Source organism: Aythya ferina (assembly GCF_964211825.1).
Source record: "Aythya ferina genome assembly, chromosome: 1".
Taxonomy (NCBI): domain Eukaryota; kingdom Metazoa; phylum Chordata; class Aves; order Anseriformes; family Anatidae; genus Aythya; species Aythya ferina.
The window spans coordinates 1,003,412-1,020,991 of record NC_140296.1 but is presented as its reverse complement, the minus strand read 5'-3'; the positions used below and the strand labels follow the sequence as shown (position 1 = coordinate 1,020,991).

General features: G+C 65.6%; 2 protein-coding genes across 4 annotated transcripts in view; one reads left to right on the top strand and one right to left on the bottom strand.

The window, feature by feature from the left end:
* Positions 1-47: 47 nt before the first annotated feature.
* On the bottom strand, positions 48-7,786 carry STARD10 (StAR related lipid transfer domain containing 10). Its single transcript, XM_084519117.1, has 6 exons — positions 7,524-7,786; positions 2,263-2,410; positions 1,937-2,040; positions 1,525-1,642; positions 1,015-1,067; positions 48-922 (listed from the first exon to the last, which is right to left on the bottom strand). Exons 1-6 carry the CDS (start codon positions 7,683-7,685, stop codon positions 695-697), a joined length of 813 nt encoding a protein of 270 aa, XP_084375243.1. The 5' UTR covers positions 7,686-7,786; the 3' UTR covers positions 48-694.
* A 6,335-nt stretch (positions 7,787-14,121) lies between these two features.
* The window catches only part of CLPB (ClpB family mitochondrial disaggregase), a 65,177-nt gene continuing 61,718 nt past the window's right edge, over positions 14,122-17,580 (top strand). Inside the window, exons 1-2 of one of the 3 annotated variants that reach the window (XM_084494153.1) lie at positions 14,122-14,586; positions 16,195-16,246. In XM_084494153.1, the coding sequence (XP_084350279.1) occupies positions 14,175-14,586; positions 16,195-16,246 (464 nt within the window). In that variant the 5' untranslated portion in view covers positions 14,122-14,174. The remainder of the gene's footprint in view (positions 14,587-16,194; positions 16,247-17,580) is intronic. The other 2 variants (XM_084494151.1, XM_084494152.1) reach the window with 2 other exon arrangements.

The following is a 17,580-nucleotide window of genomic DNA, read 5'->3' as shown; positions in this document are numbered from 1 at the left end:
GAAGGGGAGGGGGGGGGGGGGCAGGATGGAGAGGCGACCCCCCCGCGCCCGAATTGTTTGTTTTATTCCTAAAGAACCCGCGCCAGTACAAGGTACAAAACCTGCCCCCCCCGCGGGGGCACCCGCTAGGGGTCACACACCGAGCCCGGGGCCCCCCCTCCCCGAGAAAAGAGCTTGGGGGGGGGGGCAGAAACCCCCAGGGACCCCCCCTATGGGGGTGCTGGGGACCCCCCCAAGCTCCCCTCTTTTTGCTTGGACATGCCAGGAGCCCCCCAGCCCCCCCTGGACACGCCAGGAGCCCCCCCTAAAGCACAGGACCCCCCCCCAAGCAGAACAGAGGGGATGGAGCCCTGCAAGGAGCGGGGTGGTGGCACGGGGGGGGTCCCCTCCTCCCCTGTCCCCCCCCCACCGAGGGCTGAAGGGCACTTTGGGTTCGCCACCGATGGGTACAGCAGCATCCGGGGGGGGGCCAGCTGCCACCCCCAGCCTGGGGAGAAGCGGGGGGGGGCACAAAACGCCCCCCAACCCCTCCTGACCCCCCCCTCTCCAAGGAGCTGGGGGTGCCCGGCACGGCAGCGGACCCGGAGGCAGAAGCGTGGGTGCGTGCGCGCACGCGGGTGCGAGAGCTGCGGCGGGGACGGGGAGGGGGGGGGCCACACAAAAAATAACCCCCGGGGGGGGCTCGGGGGGGTCCTCAGTTAACGCTGTCCTCGTCGCTGGCCTCGCCGCGGTCGTCTTTGGTCTCGGAGAGGGAGCTCTCGTCGATGTTCTCCAGCGAGGCGGCGTGCTGGATGGAGAGCTCGGAGAGCGCCAGGGCGGGCAGCGTGCTCTGCTCCGGGAACAGCCAGGGCTTGAGGCCGGGGTTGTGCCGCTGCTTCCAGTCCGGGTACTTGAGGCACGCCTTGTACATCTTCTTCATCGCCTGCCGTGGGCGCAGCGGCGGGTTGGAGGGGGCGCGGGGAACAAGCGAGGGACCCCTCGAAGCGCGAGACCCCCCCCCGATACCCGACTCACCTTGGGGGCCAGGAACTGCGAGGATTTGTTCACCACCCATTTCGGCAAGGAGCCTGTGGAACGGAGATGAGAGTGGTCCCCGGGATGAGGCCGGCACCCCCTGCACCCCTCGGGGGTCGGGGGGCTCCGGGACCCCCAGGCAAAGGGGTGAGGGGAGAGGGTGAGCGGGGAGGGTGCAGGGAGAAGGGGGTTGGTGCGCCCAGTTTGCTCCAGTTGCACCCAGGGGACCCCAGAGGGGTGCCCCCCGGGTTCCCCCCCTTGGTCTTTTCCCCTCCTGGTGCTGCCAAATTTAAGATTTCAGCTCCTTGGGCACAGCCAGGGATGTTTCAGGGGAACAATCCCAAAACATCCCGAGTGGTGTCACCCCAGTGCCCCAACTGGGACCAGTATGATGACTCCAGCCCCCCCACTGCCCACTTTCTCCAACGCCGCTCCCCGAATCCGCCCTGCCCGCACCCACCCGTCCAGGCTGAGCCCCTCGGGGTGGGATTATTGGGGCCCCCCCCTCACCTTTGGGGTCCACCTGTGCCAGGTAGGTGATGGTGCAGCTCTTGGCCCCCTTCCCCTCCACCAGGTAGCCCGTCTGGATGGACACCGCTCGCACCATGTCCTTACGGGGTGGGTATTTCTGCGGGGGGGGGGGGGGGACACGAGGAGGATCAGGGGCAGGGCACCCACAACGGCTCCCCCAGAACACGCTGGCACCCACGGGATCCCACCCCAAAACCCCCACCCCAATGGGGACGCCGGGGGAGCCGCGGCACCGCGGGGTGCCAGGCGATGCGCTCCACCACCTCCCCCTCCCGGGGTCCCTCTCCAAGCCCACCCCAAGCCTCTTCCCAGGCTCTGAGCGACCCCAGAGCCCACCCAGCCCCATAGCACACCCCCCCCCGGCCACCCCCCACCCACAGCAGGCGCTCACGGGGTGCTTGACGGAGTAGTTCATGATGATGTAGTCGGTGCCCATGGGCAGCCAGGAGCGCAGCGTGACGACGTCCCGGTTCTTCAGGGGCTTGGGGCACTTCCCTGGGGACAGCAGCGGCGGGGGGCCGGGGGTGAGACCCCCACCACCCCCCCAGGCATTCATCCCAGCCCCCTCCCCACCTCTGCAGGTGCCAAATCCCTCCCAAACCGGGCTCCTCACCGTGACGCCCCCAGCACCACGAGCGCACCCGGGTCCCCACCGAGCCCCAGGGTGCTGCTGGCACCCCACCGCCCCCCCTGCCGGCCCCGTGGCCCCCTCCTCACAGGCGTAGTAGCCCACGTCGGCGTTGACGGTCAGGCGGCCGATGTCGAAGGTCTCGATGACGTTGGTGTCCCACTTCTTGCGGTACTCGATGTCGTGCAGCACGTCGTACAGCGTCTCCGCCGCCACGTCCTTGCACTCCATCCTGCACTGCAGGGGCGGGCGGCTGAGAAACCACCCCGGGAAGGGGGTCCACAGGCACCCAGCACCCCCGGGAGGGTGCAAAGGGGCAGCAGCCCCGCTAGCAAAGCCCCCCGCTGTGGGGTTGGGGAGCCCCCCAGCTCCTCAGAGCTCCCTGCGCATCCCCAGCGCCAAGCTCCGGTGCCCGCAGCCACATCGCCGCACGCATCCCCGGCTGCTGCTCGCTCCCCGAGGGCAGGGGGCTGAGGGGAAGCCCCCCCGGACCCCGCTAGCAGCAGCCCCAGCAGCTGACGGCCCCATAAAGCAGCAAAACCCGGCCAGAGGAGGCGGCACGCAGCGCTCCCCCCCCGCACCCCCCCTCCTGGCTCTGCGTGACGCGCCACGAGCTGCGTTTGGGTGCTCACAAAACCCCTCTGCTGCCAGGCAGGAAAATGCACAAATCACCCGAGGGAAAAGCCCACCAGCGGGGCGGGAGGACAACAGAGCTCTCCACACACAGCTCGGCCCAGTTTGGCCCAGTTTGGCCCAGTTTGCACCCCCCCCCCCCCCAGAGCCACCGTGGTGCAGAGCTCTGCACCGGGATGCCCGCGGTGCTGAGGGTACCGGGGGGCCCTTCCCACCTTGGGGGGTTTCTTCCCTCCTCGCCTCCATCCTGGGGGCACGGGGGGCAGCTGGGGGCAGCCGCAGCCTCGCCGGCCCCGTGCCCACCGCGGGGTTGGGAGCAGCTCCAGTAACCATGGCAGCCAAATCCTCGGCAAGAGGAGGAGGAGGAGGAGGAGAAAGGCAAAGCTGCCATCGGCGCAGCGGGGCCGCCACGGGACCCCCCCGGGGGCGGTCACAGCGGTGCCCCCAAGCAGGGGGAGGCTGCGGGGTGCAGGGGGGTGCACCCTTGGGTGCCGGGGCAGGAGCTGGGTGAGGCTGAGGTGAGGTTCTTGGGGTGCTTCCCAACACGTCCCGGGGCGCACTGAGAGCCGCGGCAGGGCTGGGGGGCTGCAGCACGGGGGCACCCCAGGCACCCAGCACCCACGGTGCCGAGGGACACGGACCCAGGAGCACCCACGGGTGGCCAAGAAGCACCCGGGGAGGTCCAACCACATCGGTGGCACTTATTGTGGGGCAGCCACGGTGAGCACCGAGCACCCAGAGGGGTCACCAGCACCCCGTGCCCTTCAGCCTGTCCCCTCAACAGCACCAACCACGCGAGGAAGAGGAGGAAGAGGAGGAGGAAGGAGGGCTCAGGGTGAACCGTGGGGCTGCCCCAGCACCCTGGGGCGCACAAACCGAGGTCCCCCCGGCGAGGAGCAGCGCGTGCATGGGGCGCAACGAGCAGGGGGGGCTTCCTCGGGTGCCGTGCCCCCTGCCAGGCCCCCCACGGCACCGCTCCTGCTGCTTTTTGCTCCTCGGGTGGCAGCAGCCCGTGGTGACTCAGGGCCTGCCCGTGCTGCCACCGTGACACCCGTGTGGCACGCGGTGCCACCGGCTGCCGTGACTCACCGGGGCCACCGGGACGCGGGGCAACACCGGGGCCCCCCCCTCGGGAAGGGCACGGTGCCACCCGGCGCCGTGCGCCCCAGCCCTGGGTCAATATTGACTCTGGGTGTGCGTGGCCAGCAGGAGGAGGAGGAGGAGGAGGAGGAGGAGGAAGCAGGGCCAGGAGGGAGGCGGGCGCAAGGCATTCAAGCGGCCGCCTGTGCCGGGTGCTGCCCCGCTGCGCTCCCAGACCCCAAAATTTGGGGGGGGCAGCCCCAAAAAGGGGCTCTCTGGGGCAGCCCCTGCACGGCAGGGTGGCCGCAAAGCACCCGGTTCGTGTCCTTCCTGGGGGGACCCTGAATTTTGGGGTGCACCAGGAGAAAAAGCTGCTGGGTCTGGGGGACGAAGCAGGCACGATCCGGCTGTGGGGCTGGAGGCAGGGACACCCAAACGTGCCCCAGCCTGTGGGGTAGGAATGGAGCCAGCAGGTCCCCAGGGGGGTCCCCCACCCCACCAGGGGCTGCCCCCAGGGTGCTGGGGCCAATTTGGGGCTCCCCGGCACTAAAAGGTGTGGATGGGGGTGGAGGGGAGGAGGGGGGAACCTCGCTGCTGTGCGCGGCCACCCCATGGGAGCACGTGGAGATGATGGGGCCGGAGCCTTCCCTGAGGTGCCTGGCATTGGGATGGGGGCTGAAGGGGGGAGTCCCGGCTGGATGGAGGGGGAAAACCCAAAACTTTTACTGCTGGGGAGGTCACAGAGTGGGGGGGGAGGGACGCGGAGGGGCTGTGGGGTCTCTCCAGACTCAGGACTCAGCTGGATGCAGCCCGGAGCACCCCGACCTGGGGTCAGCTGGGTGGGCAGGCCCCCAAATTCCCGACCCGAATTAGCCGTGATCCCAGAACAAGGCAGAGCTCGAGGCGAGCCCCTCGCTGGGGGGGGCACCAGAGGTCCCCTAAACCCACTGATGGCACCTGCAGCCCTCATCCTGCAGAAACCCAAACAAGGGGCCGAGGCCAGCAGGTCCCCACCACTTTGGGATGAAGAAACCCCCCCAGGGCCATTCCCAACCACCCTCCCCTGCCCCAGGTGCTCACACAGCCCACCCAAAGCCTCACAGGCGGGGGCTGCTCCTGCCCGGACCCCCCCCCAGCCCCAGCTTTGCGCTGCACCCACGGGGTCACCGATGACAACGGAGATCTCCCCGTCTCAAGGTGACCCGAGCCGGATCCGCGGGAATAAATAAATAACGAGCAGCAGCCCGGCCTCACGGGGACAGCCAGAATGTCCCACACCGTTTTGGGGTCTCTGTGACCCCCCCCCAGGCCAAATTTCCAGCCGGCCCCAAGGCTCGGCACCGCGCGGCACCGGCTCGCTGCGCCTCCAGCCTCCAGCAAGCAGGTTGGGCGAGCCCAGCACCTCTGAGGGAGAGGGGGGGGAGCCCCGGGGGGGGCCTCTTCAAAGCGGGGCGAGACGTTCGGGTTTCATTTAATTACAGAGCAGGAGAGGGAGCAAACAATACCAGCCCCGGGAAGGCTTTGGGAAGCTGAGGAGCGCGCCCCTGCTCCTCCCGGTGCCACGTCAGCGGCCACCGGGCACGGAGGGGACGGCAGCGGGGTCCCCGGGGGGGTGGGTGCCCGGTGGCACCCCCAAATTGGCAGCCCTGGTGCCACCGGGCATGGCTTCTGCCCGTCCTGCGGGAGAAGCAGCCGGGGTTTTCCCAGCAGGATCCGTGCAGCAGGGTGCTGGGGGCAGGACGCTGCAGGGGGGCGCAGGGGGCCCCGCGGAGAGGACCCGAAGGTTTGGGGAGGGAACGTGGGAGAGGCGCAGGTGTGGGGCAGAGGTGGTGACCCCCCCCAAAGGGCAAATAGGGACCTTGGCCCCGCTCCCCCAGCCCCCAGGGTGCTGCTCAGGGCTCCCCGTGGCGGCGCGGGCGAGGTTCCGGGTGCCGAGCACCCATGGGAGCGTGGCGTCAGCCCCGGCCAGGACATCCTGGTGCGTGTCCCGTGAGGCTTCCCGGCTGAGCTCATCGGCACGGGCAGACGTGGCACCTGGGGATTGTCACCCGGGGGGGCAGGGCAGGCAGGGGGGGGCAGTCAGGAGCAGCACCTAAGCACCCAGCCCCCCCCGGCACCACGGCCCTGTCCTTCCCCAAAATCCCTCGGCCCGCACCAGACTCCCCCTTTTCCCATCCCACACCAAACCCAAGGACATTTGGGGGGGGGCAGCAACGCCAGCAGGGTCTGGGGGGGGGACACACGGTGACATTTGTAGACCAGGCAGCTGGATCCACAGCGTGGGGGGGGGGGGACTGGGACTTTGCGCTCAGCCTGGTGCCAACGGGGACCCCACAACCGGGACCCCTCCAAACTCCTGCGTGTCCCCAGGGCGCCGCAGCCCCCGGGGAGCAAACAGCACAGACACAGCCGCCTGCAAAACCCCCCCCCCGGGGCCAGGGCCCCCCCGGCGCTGCCTGTTTGTGCTGCCAGCAGGCCGCGACGCCACCGCCACCTCCGCTCCCACGCCGTCCCCAGGGGGGTCCCCACCAGCAGCCAGCGCCGCCCCCCCCCCCTAAAGCACCGGGGGAAGTTTTCCCTTGGATTTCCCAGCGCCTGGCACCTGCTGTGCCCACACTGTGCCCCCCCCCTCCCCAAAAAGCTGCTCTCCTGGCATCTCGCCCCACAGCCCCCTGCGCCCCCAGCAGCTCCTGGCCAGCCCGGATGGGGACACAGCAGGCTGGGGACACGGTGGTCCCCTTCCCACAGCCCCCCCCCACACACACAGTGAGACTTGGGGGAGTTCTTGGGGTGGGGGGGCACAGCCCCACAGCCCTGCTGTCCCCGATTGTCCCTGGGTGAGTCCCCACGGGCCCCCTTGTCCCCAGGGAACCCTACCCGTCCCTGCCCACCCCAGGGTGCCACTTGTCCCACTTGTCCCGGGGTCCCCACTCCCCCCTTGGGGTCCCTGCTCCCCCCACGGGCACTGCACCACCCGAGGGTCCCCTCCATGTGCACCCTAAGGTGCTGGTCACCCCTGTGTCCTTGCTTTCCCCCAGGACCCCAAGTCCCTGCGTGAGGGCTCCCCCCAGGGTCCCCACTTTCCCCAGGGTCCCCCACTTGCCCCAGGGTGCTGGGTTCCCCCCAGGGTGCTGGGTTCACCCCAGGGTGCTGAGCTCACCCCAAATCCCCACTTGCCCCAGGATCCCCACTCCCCCCAAGGTGCTGCATCACCCCAGGGTCCCTACTTGTCACCAGGTCCCCACTCACCCCCCCAGTCCCCACTCCACCAGGGGACCCCCCCGGTGCCACGGGGACCTCCCTTACCCCCAGAGTCCCCACGTACCCCAAGTCCCCTCCACTCCCCCGCAGCGCTGGGTCACCCGGGGGTCTCCACTCCCCACTGAGCCCTCGCTTGTCCCCACTGCCACTGCGCACCCTTGGGGTCCCCAATCACCCTTGGGGTCCCCAATCACCCCTGGGGACCCTGCGCCACGGGGGTCCCCTGCGCCACGGGGGTCCCCGGTGCCATGGGGTGCACGGTGCCATGGGGATGCCCAACGGAGCGCGGGGTACCCGGTGCCAAGGGGTGCCCGGGGGTGCCCGGGGGGGGGTGCCAGCTACCCGGGGGTGCCCCCCCCCAGCCCCTCGGGCTCACCTTGATCTTGTGCAGGGAGCGCTCGGGCTCCAGCAGCTGCACCCAGACGGCCACCCCCGCCTTGCTGTAGCTCAGGCTCCAGCCGCGCTCGCACTCGCACTCCGCCCGGAACGCGCGGAAATCGCGATCGTCGGGGATCTGCACGCTGTCGCGGCCCGACATGGCCCCGCACCGGCCTTAGGGGGGGGGTCGGGGGTCGCCGGTGCCGGTGCCGGGGGCTCGCGGCGGCCCCTACGGCGGCGGCGGCATCCCCGGGGCGCGGCGCCGCCCGGTGCGCGGTGCGCCATGGGCCGGGGCGGGGCGCGCGGAGGGGCGGCACCGGGGGCACGGGGGGGCGAGGGGTGGGGGGCACCGGGATGGGGGGGGCACCGGGAGTACCGGGGGGGGAAGGGGGAGGGAGGGGGAGGGCAACGGGAGTACCGGGGAGGGGTATCGGGGGGGTATCGGGGGGGTACCGGGAGCACCTGGGGGGTACCTGGGGGGGTACCGGGAGCGCTGGGGGGGTACTGGGGATGGTGGAATTGGGGGAGGGGGTGGGGGGTACTGGTGGTGGCACTGGGAGCACTGGGGGGGGGCAGGTATTGGGAGGGGGGGCACCTGGAGCGCTGGGGGAGGGAGTACCAGGGGCACTGGGGGGGCACCGGGAGCACCGGGGGGACACCGGGCGGGGGTACTGGGAGCACTGGGGGGAGTACTGGGGATGGTGGAATTTGGGGATGGGGTGGGGGGCACTGGTGGTGGCACTGGGAGCACCGGGAAGGGGGCACCGGGGTGGGGGCACTGGTGGGGGCATCAGCAGGGGGGGGCACCAGGAGAAGCGGGGGTCACACCAGGAGCACTGGGGCTGGCACTGGGAGCACTGGGGGAGGTTGCAGGGGGCCGGCACCAGGAGCACCGGGTGGGCACCGGGGGGGGGAACAGGGAGCACAGGGACATGGGGGGCTGGGTGCCCCCAGCCCTGCGGCAGCGTTGCGGCGCCGCAGCACCTCGCCAGGAGGGCAGGCTGCCACCACCGGCAGCTCCAGGGCTGCCAGGAGGATTTTTGGAAAGGCCGGGGCTTCCCGGGGCGGCTGGGGAAATGCTGCAGACTCAGGATTTCTCTCTCCCTGCTTAGCAGCAGAGAGGAAGCCTCTTCCCAGCTCCCGCTGCCCTAAATAACCGGGGAGGTGGGGGCGGAACGGGGCCGCTCGCCGCAGCGCCGTGGGGAGATGATGCTCCGGCAGCACCCGGGGGGGGACAACGGGTGCAGCCCCTTCCCGGGGTGCTGTTCCTGGAGGAAAAAGCCCGTGCGTGGGGAAACGGGGACAAAAAGCCCAGCAAAGGGTCCGTGGGGACGTCCCCCGGCGCACGGTGGCCTGGGCGCAGAGGTTTCTGACCCACACGACGCCCTGGGTGATGCGGGGGCTCAGTGCTGCTTTTTTGGGACAGGAAAAAGAAGCCGAGGAGCTTTCTGGCATCATACAGAGCCCCGTGGGGATCCCCCGCTGGCTGTGGGGCTCGGGGATGAGGCTGGGGGTCCCCATCCTGCTGCAGCCCCCGCTTTGCTCGCGCCAACGCAGAGGGCACGGAAAGGCAGGGACGTGGGGCAGGGATGGATGTGGGGCAGGGATGGATATGGGGCAGGGATGGATATGGGGCAGGGAGCAGCTGCCCCACACCCACATGCCCTCGTCCCTGCTGCCCCAGCCCTTCCAGACAGGCTGTGTCTGCCCTGCTTCCCAAACCTGTTTTATTTTTATTTTTATTTTTATTTTTTTATTTTTTTCCGCCCTGTCCCCAGGCGGCTGGGGCCGTGCCAGCAGCCTGCAGCGCGGGGAGCGCCTCTCCCGGCCCTGCCCTCCCCGGGGGGCTGAGGAAGGTGCAGGGAAAGCTCTGCCCCCACGGGGAGCCCGGCCTCACCTCTCACGGTGGGCAAGGGCTGCGGCCAAAAATTGGGCAGACGGCATCTGTGGGCCCAGCAATCCTGCCCGTGCGCACCCAGCTGGGGCACGGCGCCGGAGATGTGGGGTTGGGGGGTTTAGGGGGGGCAGGCAGGGCTGGGGACCCCCTCTGCACACCCCATCACCGTCAGCTCCCTCTGTTCAGTGCCCAAAACGGCTGAAATTCGGGGCTGGGTGCAGGAATCCCAGATCCTGGCTGCCCCCACGAGCGGCTCAGCAGGGAGCTGCGGGGGTGCCGGGTGCCCCTGAGCCCCGCTCTGGGGACATTTATGGGTCCCCCCCCCCAAATGCACGCACATCCCATCGCCTTTCCTGCTGGAGCTGAGCCCTTTTGCCTTGCTGTACCCCCCTCGGCGCTTTTTTGGGGCAAATCCCTGCGTTCCCAGTAACACCCAGGCCGGGTTTCCCACTGGTCCTGCGCCCCCAGCTCTGGCACCGAGCGGTTCGTGCGCGCTGAGCCCCAGCTCTGCCCCCTCCACGCAGCATCCAGCCCCTGGCAGGCTCTAATTAGCAGAGCGCTGAGCTCAATTAGCCGTGCAAACCGTGTCCCACGCCGTCACGCTCAGCCGAGGGCTGCGGGCGTGGGGAGGCAGCTGCTGGGAGCCCTCTGGTGTGTGCAAATATCGCACGGACCCGCTCGGCACCCAGCCAGGTGAAATGGGCTCCGTGCTCGGGGCTGGGACGCTGCGGGCACGGCTGAGGTGTCCCCACTGCCCCGTCCTGAGGTGTCCGGGGTGAAAAATAAACAAATTCTGGTGTTAATTGCGGGGAGGGGGAGCTCATACATGTGAACACGCGGCTAGGAGAGGAACTGGAGCTGCGAAGTGGCACTGGTGGAGCTGGGCAGGGAAAAGGTCTCCAAAAGGAGAACAAGGGGAGCCAGGGCCCGTCCGAAACTGACCCCGTGCCCCGTGTCATGGAGCTGGGGCTGGGGCTTGGCACAGCTCGCCATGGCACGGCTCGGCACAGTTTGGCACGGCTTGGCATGGCTTGGCACAGCTTGGCACAGTTTGCCACAGCTTGGCATAATTTGGCATGGCTTGGCGTGGCTCGGCACGGTTTGGCACAGCTTGGCACAATTTGGCACAGCTCGGCACAGTTTGGCACAGCATGACACAGCTTGGCACGGTTTGGCACAGCTCACCTTGACACAGCTTGGCACGGCTTGGCACAGCTTGGCACGGCTCGGCATGGCTTGGCACAGCATGACACAGCATGGCACAGTTTGGCACAGCTTGGCACAGCTTGGCACGGCTTGGGACAGCTTGGCATGGCTTGCCACAGCTTGGCATAGTTTGGCATGGCTTGGCACGGCTCGGCACGGTTTGGCACAGCTCAGCACAGCATGACACAGCATGGCACAGCTTGGCACGGCTTGGCACAGCATGGCATGGCTTGACACAGCATGGCACAGCTCAGCACAGCTTGGCACGGCTTGGCACAGCTTGGCATAGTTTGGCACAGCTTGGCACAGCTCGGCACAGTTTGTCACAGCATGGCACAGTTTGGCACAGCATGACACAGCTCGGCACGGTTTGGCACAGCTCACCTTGACACAGCTTGGCATGGCTTGGCACAGCTTGGCACAGCTCAGCACAGCATGGCACAGTTTGGCACAGCTTGGCATGGCTTGGCATGGCTTGGCACAGCTCAGCACAGCATTGCACAGTTTGGCACAGCATGGCACAGCTTGGCACAGCTTGGCACGGCTTGGCACGGCTTGGCACGGCTCGGCACAGCTTGGCACAGCATGGCACAGTTTGGCACCGTTTGTTATGGCTTGACATGGCTCAGCACAGCATGGCACAGTTTGGCACAGCATGGCACAGTTTGGCACAGCTTGGCACGGCTTGGCATGGCTTGGCACAGCTCAGCACAGCTTGGCATGGTTTGGCATGGCTTGGCACAGTTTGGCACAGCTTGGCACAGCTCAGCACAGCTTGGCACGGCTCAGGACAGCATTACACAGCTTGGCACAGCTTGGCACGGCTTGGCACAGCATGGCACAGTTTGGCACAGCTTGGCACAGCTCAGCACGGCTCGGCACAACCCTTCCCTGTGCCCCCGGAGCCGCTGGCGAAGGCGTTGCAGAACAGCACCCGCAATAAACCCCAGGTCTTGTAATCAACCCCGATTTTTTTCTTATCTCCTCCCTTTTCACCTCGCTCAGCCCCAACCTTAACTCCCGGGGGGTGCCGGGGGGCGGCGGGAGGCCCCGCGGGGCAGCTCCCGGGGGGCTCGCGGCCCCCTCCCGCGGCTGGAAGCAGGGGCAGAGCCTCAGCTCCCGAAATATTGATGGGCCTGGGGGAGCGAAAACGCTTCCTTGTGCTGTTTTAGCACCAAACACGCCGCTGGAAAAAAAAAGCAGCCCGGGGTCTGGCGGTCCAAACCCCAAAACCCCTTTTTTTCCTCCATCTCTGCCCTAAAATCCCCCGTTTTTGCACTGCTTTTTTTTTTTTTAATTACCCGCTGCCGTGCCCTGTTGTGCGCACTCGCGGGCACGCATGTGCTTGCACACACGTGTGCTCATGCTCGCAGGCATGTACGTGCACACATGCACTCACACACGTGTGCACACGCGGGGTGCAAGCACACCCAGGGTGCAGAGTTCCTGCACGTGTGCACACGCGTGGACACGAGTGCATGTGCATGCCCACGTGTGTGGCTGTGCGTGCAGCTCTGTGCACGTGTGTGTGCACACCCCTATGTGTGCAGATATGTCTGTGAGTGCATGTATGTACATACGTGTGTCCATGTGTGTATGGATGTGTCCCTGTATGTGTCCGTGTGTGTGTGGATGTGTACATGCGTGTTTGTGTCCATACATGTATGTGTATGTCCATGTATGTAGGTGTGTGTCCATATATATGTATGTTTGTGTCTATATGTGTATGTATGTTTGTGTACATGTGTGTTTGTGTCCATATATGTATGTATATGTCCATATATGCATGCATGTGTCCACATGTGTATGTTCATGTCCATATGTGTATGTCCGCGTCCATATGTGTGTATGTTTGTGCCCATGTATGTAGCTGTGTGTCTACACGTGTATGTTTGTGTTCATACGTGTACATTTGTGTCCCTATATGTACATGTTTCTGTCCATATATGCATTGTTTGTATCCATGTATGTACATATGTACATATGTGTCCCTATATGTATGCAACCATGCATGTAGGTTTGTGTCCATATGTGTACATACGTGTCCCTATATGTACGTGTCCATGTATGTCTGTGTCCATACATGTACATTTGTGTCCCTATGTGAACATGTGTATCCCTATATGTACATATATGTCCATGCATGTACATATATGTCCATGTATGTATGTTCGTGTCCCTACATGTACACACATGTTCCATACATGTACATATGTGTCCCATGTATGTACATACATCTGTGTCCATGTACATGTGTCCCTATATGTACATATGTGTCCATGCACATACGTGTGTCCATGTATGTATATTTGTGTCCCTATATGTACATAAGTGTCCCTACAGGTACACACATGTCTCCACATGTACATACATGTCCCATACATGTACACACGTGTCCCCACATGTACACATGTGCCCCATATATGTACATACTTGTCCCCATATGTACATACATGTCCCATACATGTCCCGTACATGTACACACGTGCCCCTACATGCACATACATGTCCCCATATGTACACGTGTCCCATATATACATACATATCTCCACATGTACATATGTGTACCATACATGTCCCATACATGTACACACGTGTCCCCACATGTCCATATATGGCCATACATGTACATATGTGCCCTGTATATGTACACACATGTCCATACATGTCCACACATGTGCCATATATGTACATACATGACCCCACATGTACACACATGTCCCCACATGTACACACATGTTCCATACATGCCCCATACATGTACACACGTGTCCCCACATGCACATACATGTCCCCACATATACATACATGTCCCATACATGTACATACATGTCCCATACATGTCCTATACATGTACACACGTGTCCCATATATGTACATGCATGACCCCACATGTACATACATGCCCCCATATGTACATACATGTCTCATACCTGTCCCATACATGTACACACGTGCCCCTATATGCACATACACATCCCCACATGTACATACGTGCCCCATATATGCACATACATGTCCCCACATGTACACATGTGTCCCATATATGTACATACATGTCTCCACATGTACATACATGTCCCATACATGTCCCCACGTGCCCCATGTACACCGCATGTCCACGTCCACACATGCCGGAGCTCCCCTGCCCCCACCCGTCACACGCGTGCCCCCTCCACGTGCCCGCGCCTGCCCACGACTGCCCATGCGCGTGCACGCTCACACGGGCACGAGCACAGCCCCCGCCCGCGCACCCCCGCCTCCCCCCCCCCCTCCGGGGCCGGTCTCGAACCCGCGGCCCCGCTCTGCCCGGCTCCGCTTCCCATCATGCCCCTGACACCCGCCGGCTCCGCGGTGCTCCCTGGGAGCTGTAGTCCAGCGGCCGCCCCCACCGCACTGCGCAGCGCGGGGCGCGGACTCCACCTCCCATCATCCCTCGCGCGTCGCCCTGCTCCCGACGCCGCTCCCGCGCCTTTCTCCCCCCTCAGCGGGCGGCCGCCATTTTGCGTGCCGGCTGAGGCGGCGGCGGCGGGGCAGGCGGGCGCGATGCTGGGCTCCAGGGCGGCCCGCCCGCCGCCGCCGGGGCTGGCGAGGCTCCTCCGTGCTCAGCCGTGGCCTCCGACCCCTCGGGGAGCCTCCGGAGCTCCGACAGCGACGCCCGGGCCGGCGGCAGCGCCGTTGGTCCCGGGCTCGGCCGCCAGGGGCCGCCGCGAGCCCGCTGTGAGGGGGAGCGCGGCCTTGCCCTGGCGGGGGGCGGCCTGCGGGGGGCGGCAGGGCCCGGGGGGACCCCCCTCGGCCCTGCTGGCTGCGGTGGGCCCGGTGGTTGAGGGGTGTCCCCCCCACACCGGCCTCGGAGCCCCCGGTGGGCGGCGGAGGGGCTCCTGTGGGGCTGTGCCGCCTGCGGGCCTGCTCGTCGCCGCGCTGGCTGCCTGCTACGTGAGGGACCGAGCGACTAAGGGTGATTATTGGTGTCCCCACAGGGCTAGGGGGGGGATTGGGGGGGTCTCAGGGGGGAATGGGGGAGCTCTGAGGGGTGAGGGGGGTGCTGGGTGCCGGTCCCGAGGGGGTGCTGGGCTGTGGGGGTCCCTCAGGTGTTGGGAATGAGCCTCAGGGTGGGCACAGCTCCTTGGCTGCTCCCTGGGGTTGTGTCCCACATTTTGGAGCACTGCAGGGAGCTGTCCCAGCGCTGTCACCTCACACAGGGCTGTGCACCCACCCTGCTGCAGGATGCTTGATTTGCTTCGTCCCCAACAGCTCTGGGCAGGGAGAGGACCCGGCCCCGTGGCTGTGGGTGAGGGAAGCTGGCAGGAGAGGGGCTGAGCCACGTCTGCGTGTGCCCAGGAGCAGCTCTCCCTGCTTCTGTGCCCTCAGCAGGGGACGTTTCAGGCACAGAGGAGCTGAGCAGTTCTTGTGTCCCCCCCCCGTGGGAAGGAAGCGCTTGGTGGGTGGCCACAGCCCCAGCGTTGGGCTTGGGCCTCAAAAGGCTGACGTGTCCCTCCCAGCTGAGGCATCAGGGTGGTCCCAGGGGGGTTTTGGGGCGAGCTGAGTGCTTTTAGGTCGATGTGTAAGTGTGGGTTTGTGCCACAGCAGTGGGTTTGAGTCCCCTGCCTGGTGCTGATGCAGCGTTTTGGGGCTGGGAGGACTCTGGGTGGCCTCGTTAGTGCCTCTGCACGAGGTGCTGCTGGAGCCTAGCCCCTGTTAATGCTCTGCCAGGCACACACAGCCCAGACAAACCTCAGTTCTGGGGTGAGGAGCTCCTCAAGCTCTGCAAAACGAGGAGGAGCTTTCGTCACGAGCCACTGCTCAGCAGCCGAGCTGGGGCAGGACGGGCCGTGGCTGCAGACAGGGCTCCTGGCTCCGTGGTTTCGGGCACGTCAGAGGTCGGTTTCCCCATGAGTGACGCTCAGCCTGCTGCGCTGGGCTGTCTGCGTGGAGGTTGTGCTGTCATTACGGGAAATCTTGTCTAATTAGCAGTTTGTGCCTCGCGCTCCTGGCAGCCAGAAGCACGCTGAGTGCTGCTGCCTCGTCCTGGAGCAGCAGAGGAAGCGCTGGGGTGCTGGAAGGTGGCTGCTAGGGCAGGCTGGAATCCTGATTAGGCTCCTGCCTAATTGTGGCTGCTCGTTAGCGCCCTGAGAGGGGCTGTGACAGAGCCATGGCTGCCCGAGGAGAGGGGTTAGAGGCAGAAAACTGGGCACGGGTGGGTTGGAGAGGCCCAAAACGCTGGGTGGAGAGGGCAGGGAGCACCTGGAGCTGGGAGGAACTGGGAGGAGCCCCTCGGAGGTCAGGCAGAGGCTGGCAGAACTTTTTTTGGGGTTTAGTCGTGTTGGGTAGAGGCTGCCCTTCCCCGTGCAGCCGGGAGGTGTCCTTCCTCACCCACAGGAGGAGCTCGCTGTGCTGGGGCTGCCCTGTGGGCCCAGGAAGGCAGCAAGCAGGCAGCTTGCTCCTAACCTACCCTCAGAAACGGATCCTTGCTACCTGTGCTGGTTGGGGCCGTGCCCTGCACCCTTTCTGGGTCGTTCCACAGCCGTGCCCGGCTCCTGACTCCTTTCTCTGTGTCTGTTTGCAGAAGACGCCCTGCTGGAGGCCGCGAGGTTCAACAACGTGTCCGAAGTCAACAGGTGAGCAGCTGCTGGAGGTGTGTGAGGAACGCTGCTGCGCAGGGCAGGGCAGGGGGGAAGCTCTGGGGAAGGGCTGGGCTCCTCCTGGGTGCCTCTGTGACCCCGCACGAGGCTGCGTGAGGGCAGGAGCAGAGCCAGGAGGGGCTGTGAGCGCTTACAGGTGAGCTGCAGGGGGTGTTACAGGTCCCTGCAGCGAGTCCGTGTGGTGCAGCGTGGTGTGGACATTCCCCTCTAGGCCAGGAGCAGCAGAGCCACGTTTTGGTGGGTCTGTCCCCAAACTAACAGCTCTCACAGGCTCCTAACAGGAGGCCAACAGCTCTCTTGTTGGTGCTGTGGGCAGTGCCTGCCTCTTTCGGGGTGGTGGCGTCGCTCAGGAGCTGCCAGCAGGGCTCAATTCACCCGGTTTTAGGTAAAATCACATTTCTCTCACCCCCCTTGAACCTCCCCGTGCCTCAGGGCTGTGACTTCTCTTGGCCCCAGGGCTTCCCGGGCCGCTTTGTGCAGCCCAGCTCTGCCCTTCCCCGAGCAGCTGCCCTCAACCAGGACAGGGAAAAATTTTGGCAGCCTGCACGGGGTGGGAGCAGCCACTGCTGTGCTCCTGGCGGCCCCTGTTTGTCTCTGGGCTCTCCCACCCAGTGCAGGACCCAGGAGCTCCGTGCTGGGTGTCCTCCCGTGGTGAGGAAGAGGAGGAGGAGGAAGAGGAGAGCCTCCGTGGACCCCTGGGGCTCAGCGGAAGCAGCCTGGCTCCGCCGGGGCCGGGGTCTGGTCTGGATCAAGGGCCGAGCAGGATATTGGTGCGCAGCTAATTGGCACATGTGTTCTGCTGCTGCTAATTGCAGGAAGCTGCTGCTCGGCGCTGCCGGGGGGGTGATTTGTGAGCCTGCAGGGGCACAGCAGCACCAGGGGGTTGCTCTGCGCTGCCCCTGCTGAGGGAAAGGCTGTGTCTGAACACGGCCCGGCTGTGCTGCGTGCTCACAGCTTGGGTTTTTGTGCCCTCTCCTTCTGATCCCTGCCCCACAGCACCCCACATTTGAAGCTCCCTGCCTGGCTGTGCCCGCCACGTCCCTCACCCACAGGCACGAGGCAGGACGGTGACAATGAGTGGTCCCCCTGCTCCAGGCAGCTTCAGCCTCAGCTTTGTCGCACACCTCAGCAGCCCAGAACCTCCACGTGCTGCTGGCAGGCTCCTGGAGCTCGCAGAGGCACCAGCAGCAGCACGAGGGGCTCCTGCTCTGCCCCCCCTGCAAGGAGCAGAGCCCCCGATCCGAGCTGAGCAGCGAGGGCTGCACCCAGGAGAGGGCAGCCCAGCCCTGTGAGCGCCCTGATGGAGTTTT

Bases quoted from the DNA above. Each gene is read 5' to 3' on its own strand.
- STARD10 (XM_084519117.1), bottom strand. From the start codon at position 7,685: ATGTCGGGCCGCGACAGCGTGCAGATCCCCGACGATCGCGATTTCCGC. The intron at 2,411-7,523 runs GTGAGCCCGAGG...CCGCCCCTGCAG, and splicing joins GCTCCCTGCACAAGATCAAG to TGCAGGATGGAGTGCAAGGA. The intron at 1,643-1,936 runs GTGAGCGCCTGC...CCCCCCCCGCAG, and splicing joins ACTACTCCGTCAAGCACCCC to AAATACCCACCCCGTAAGGA.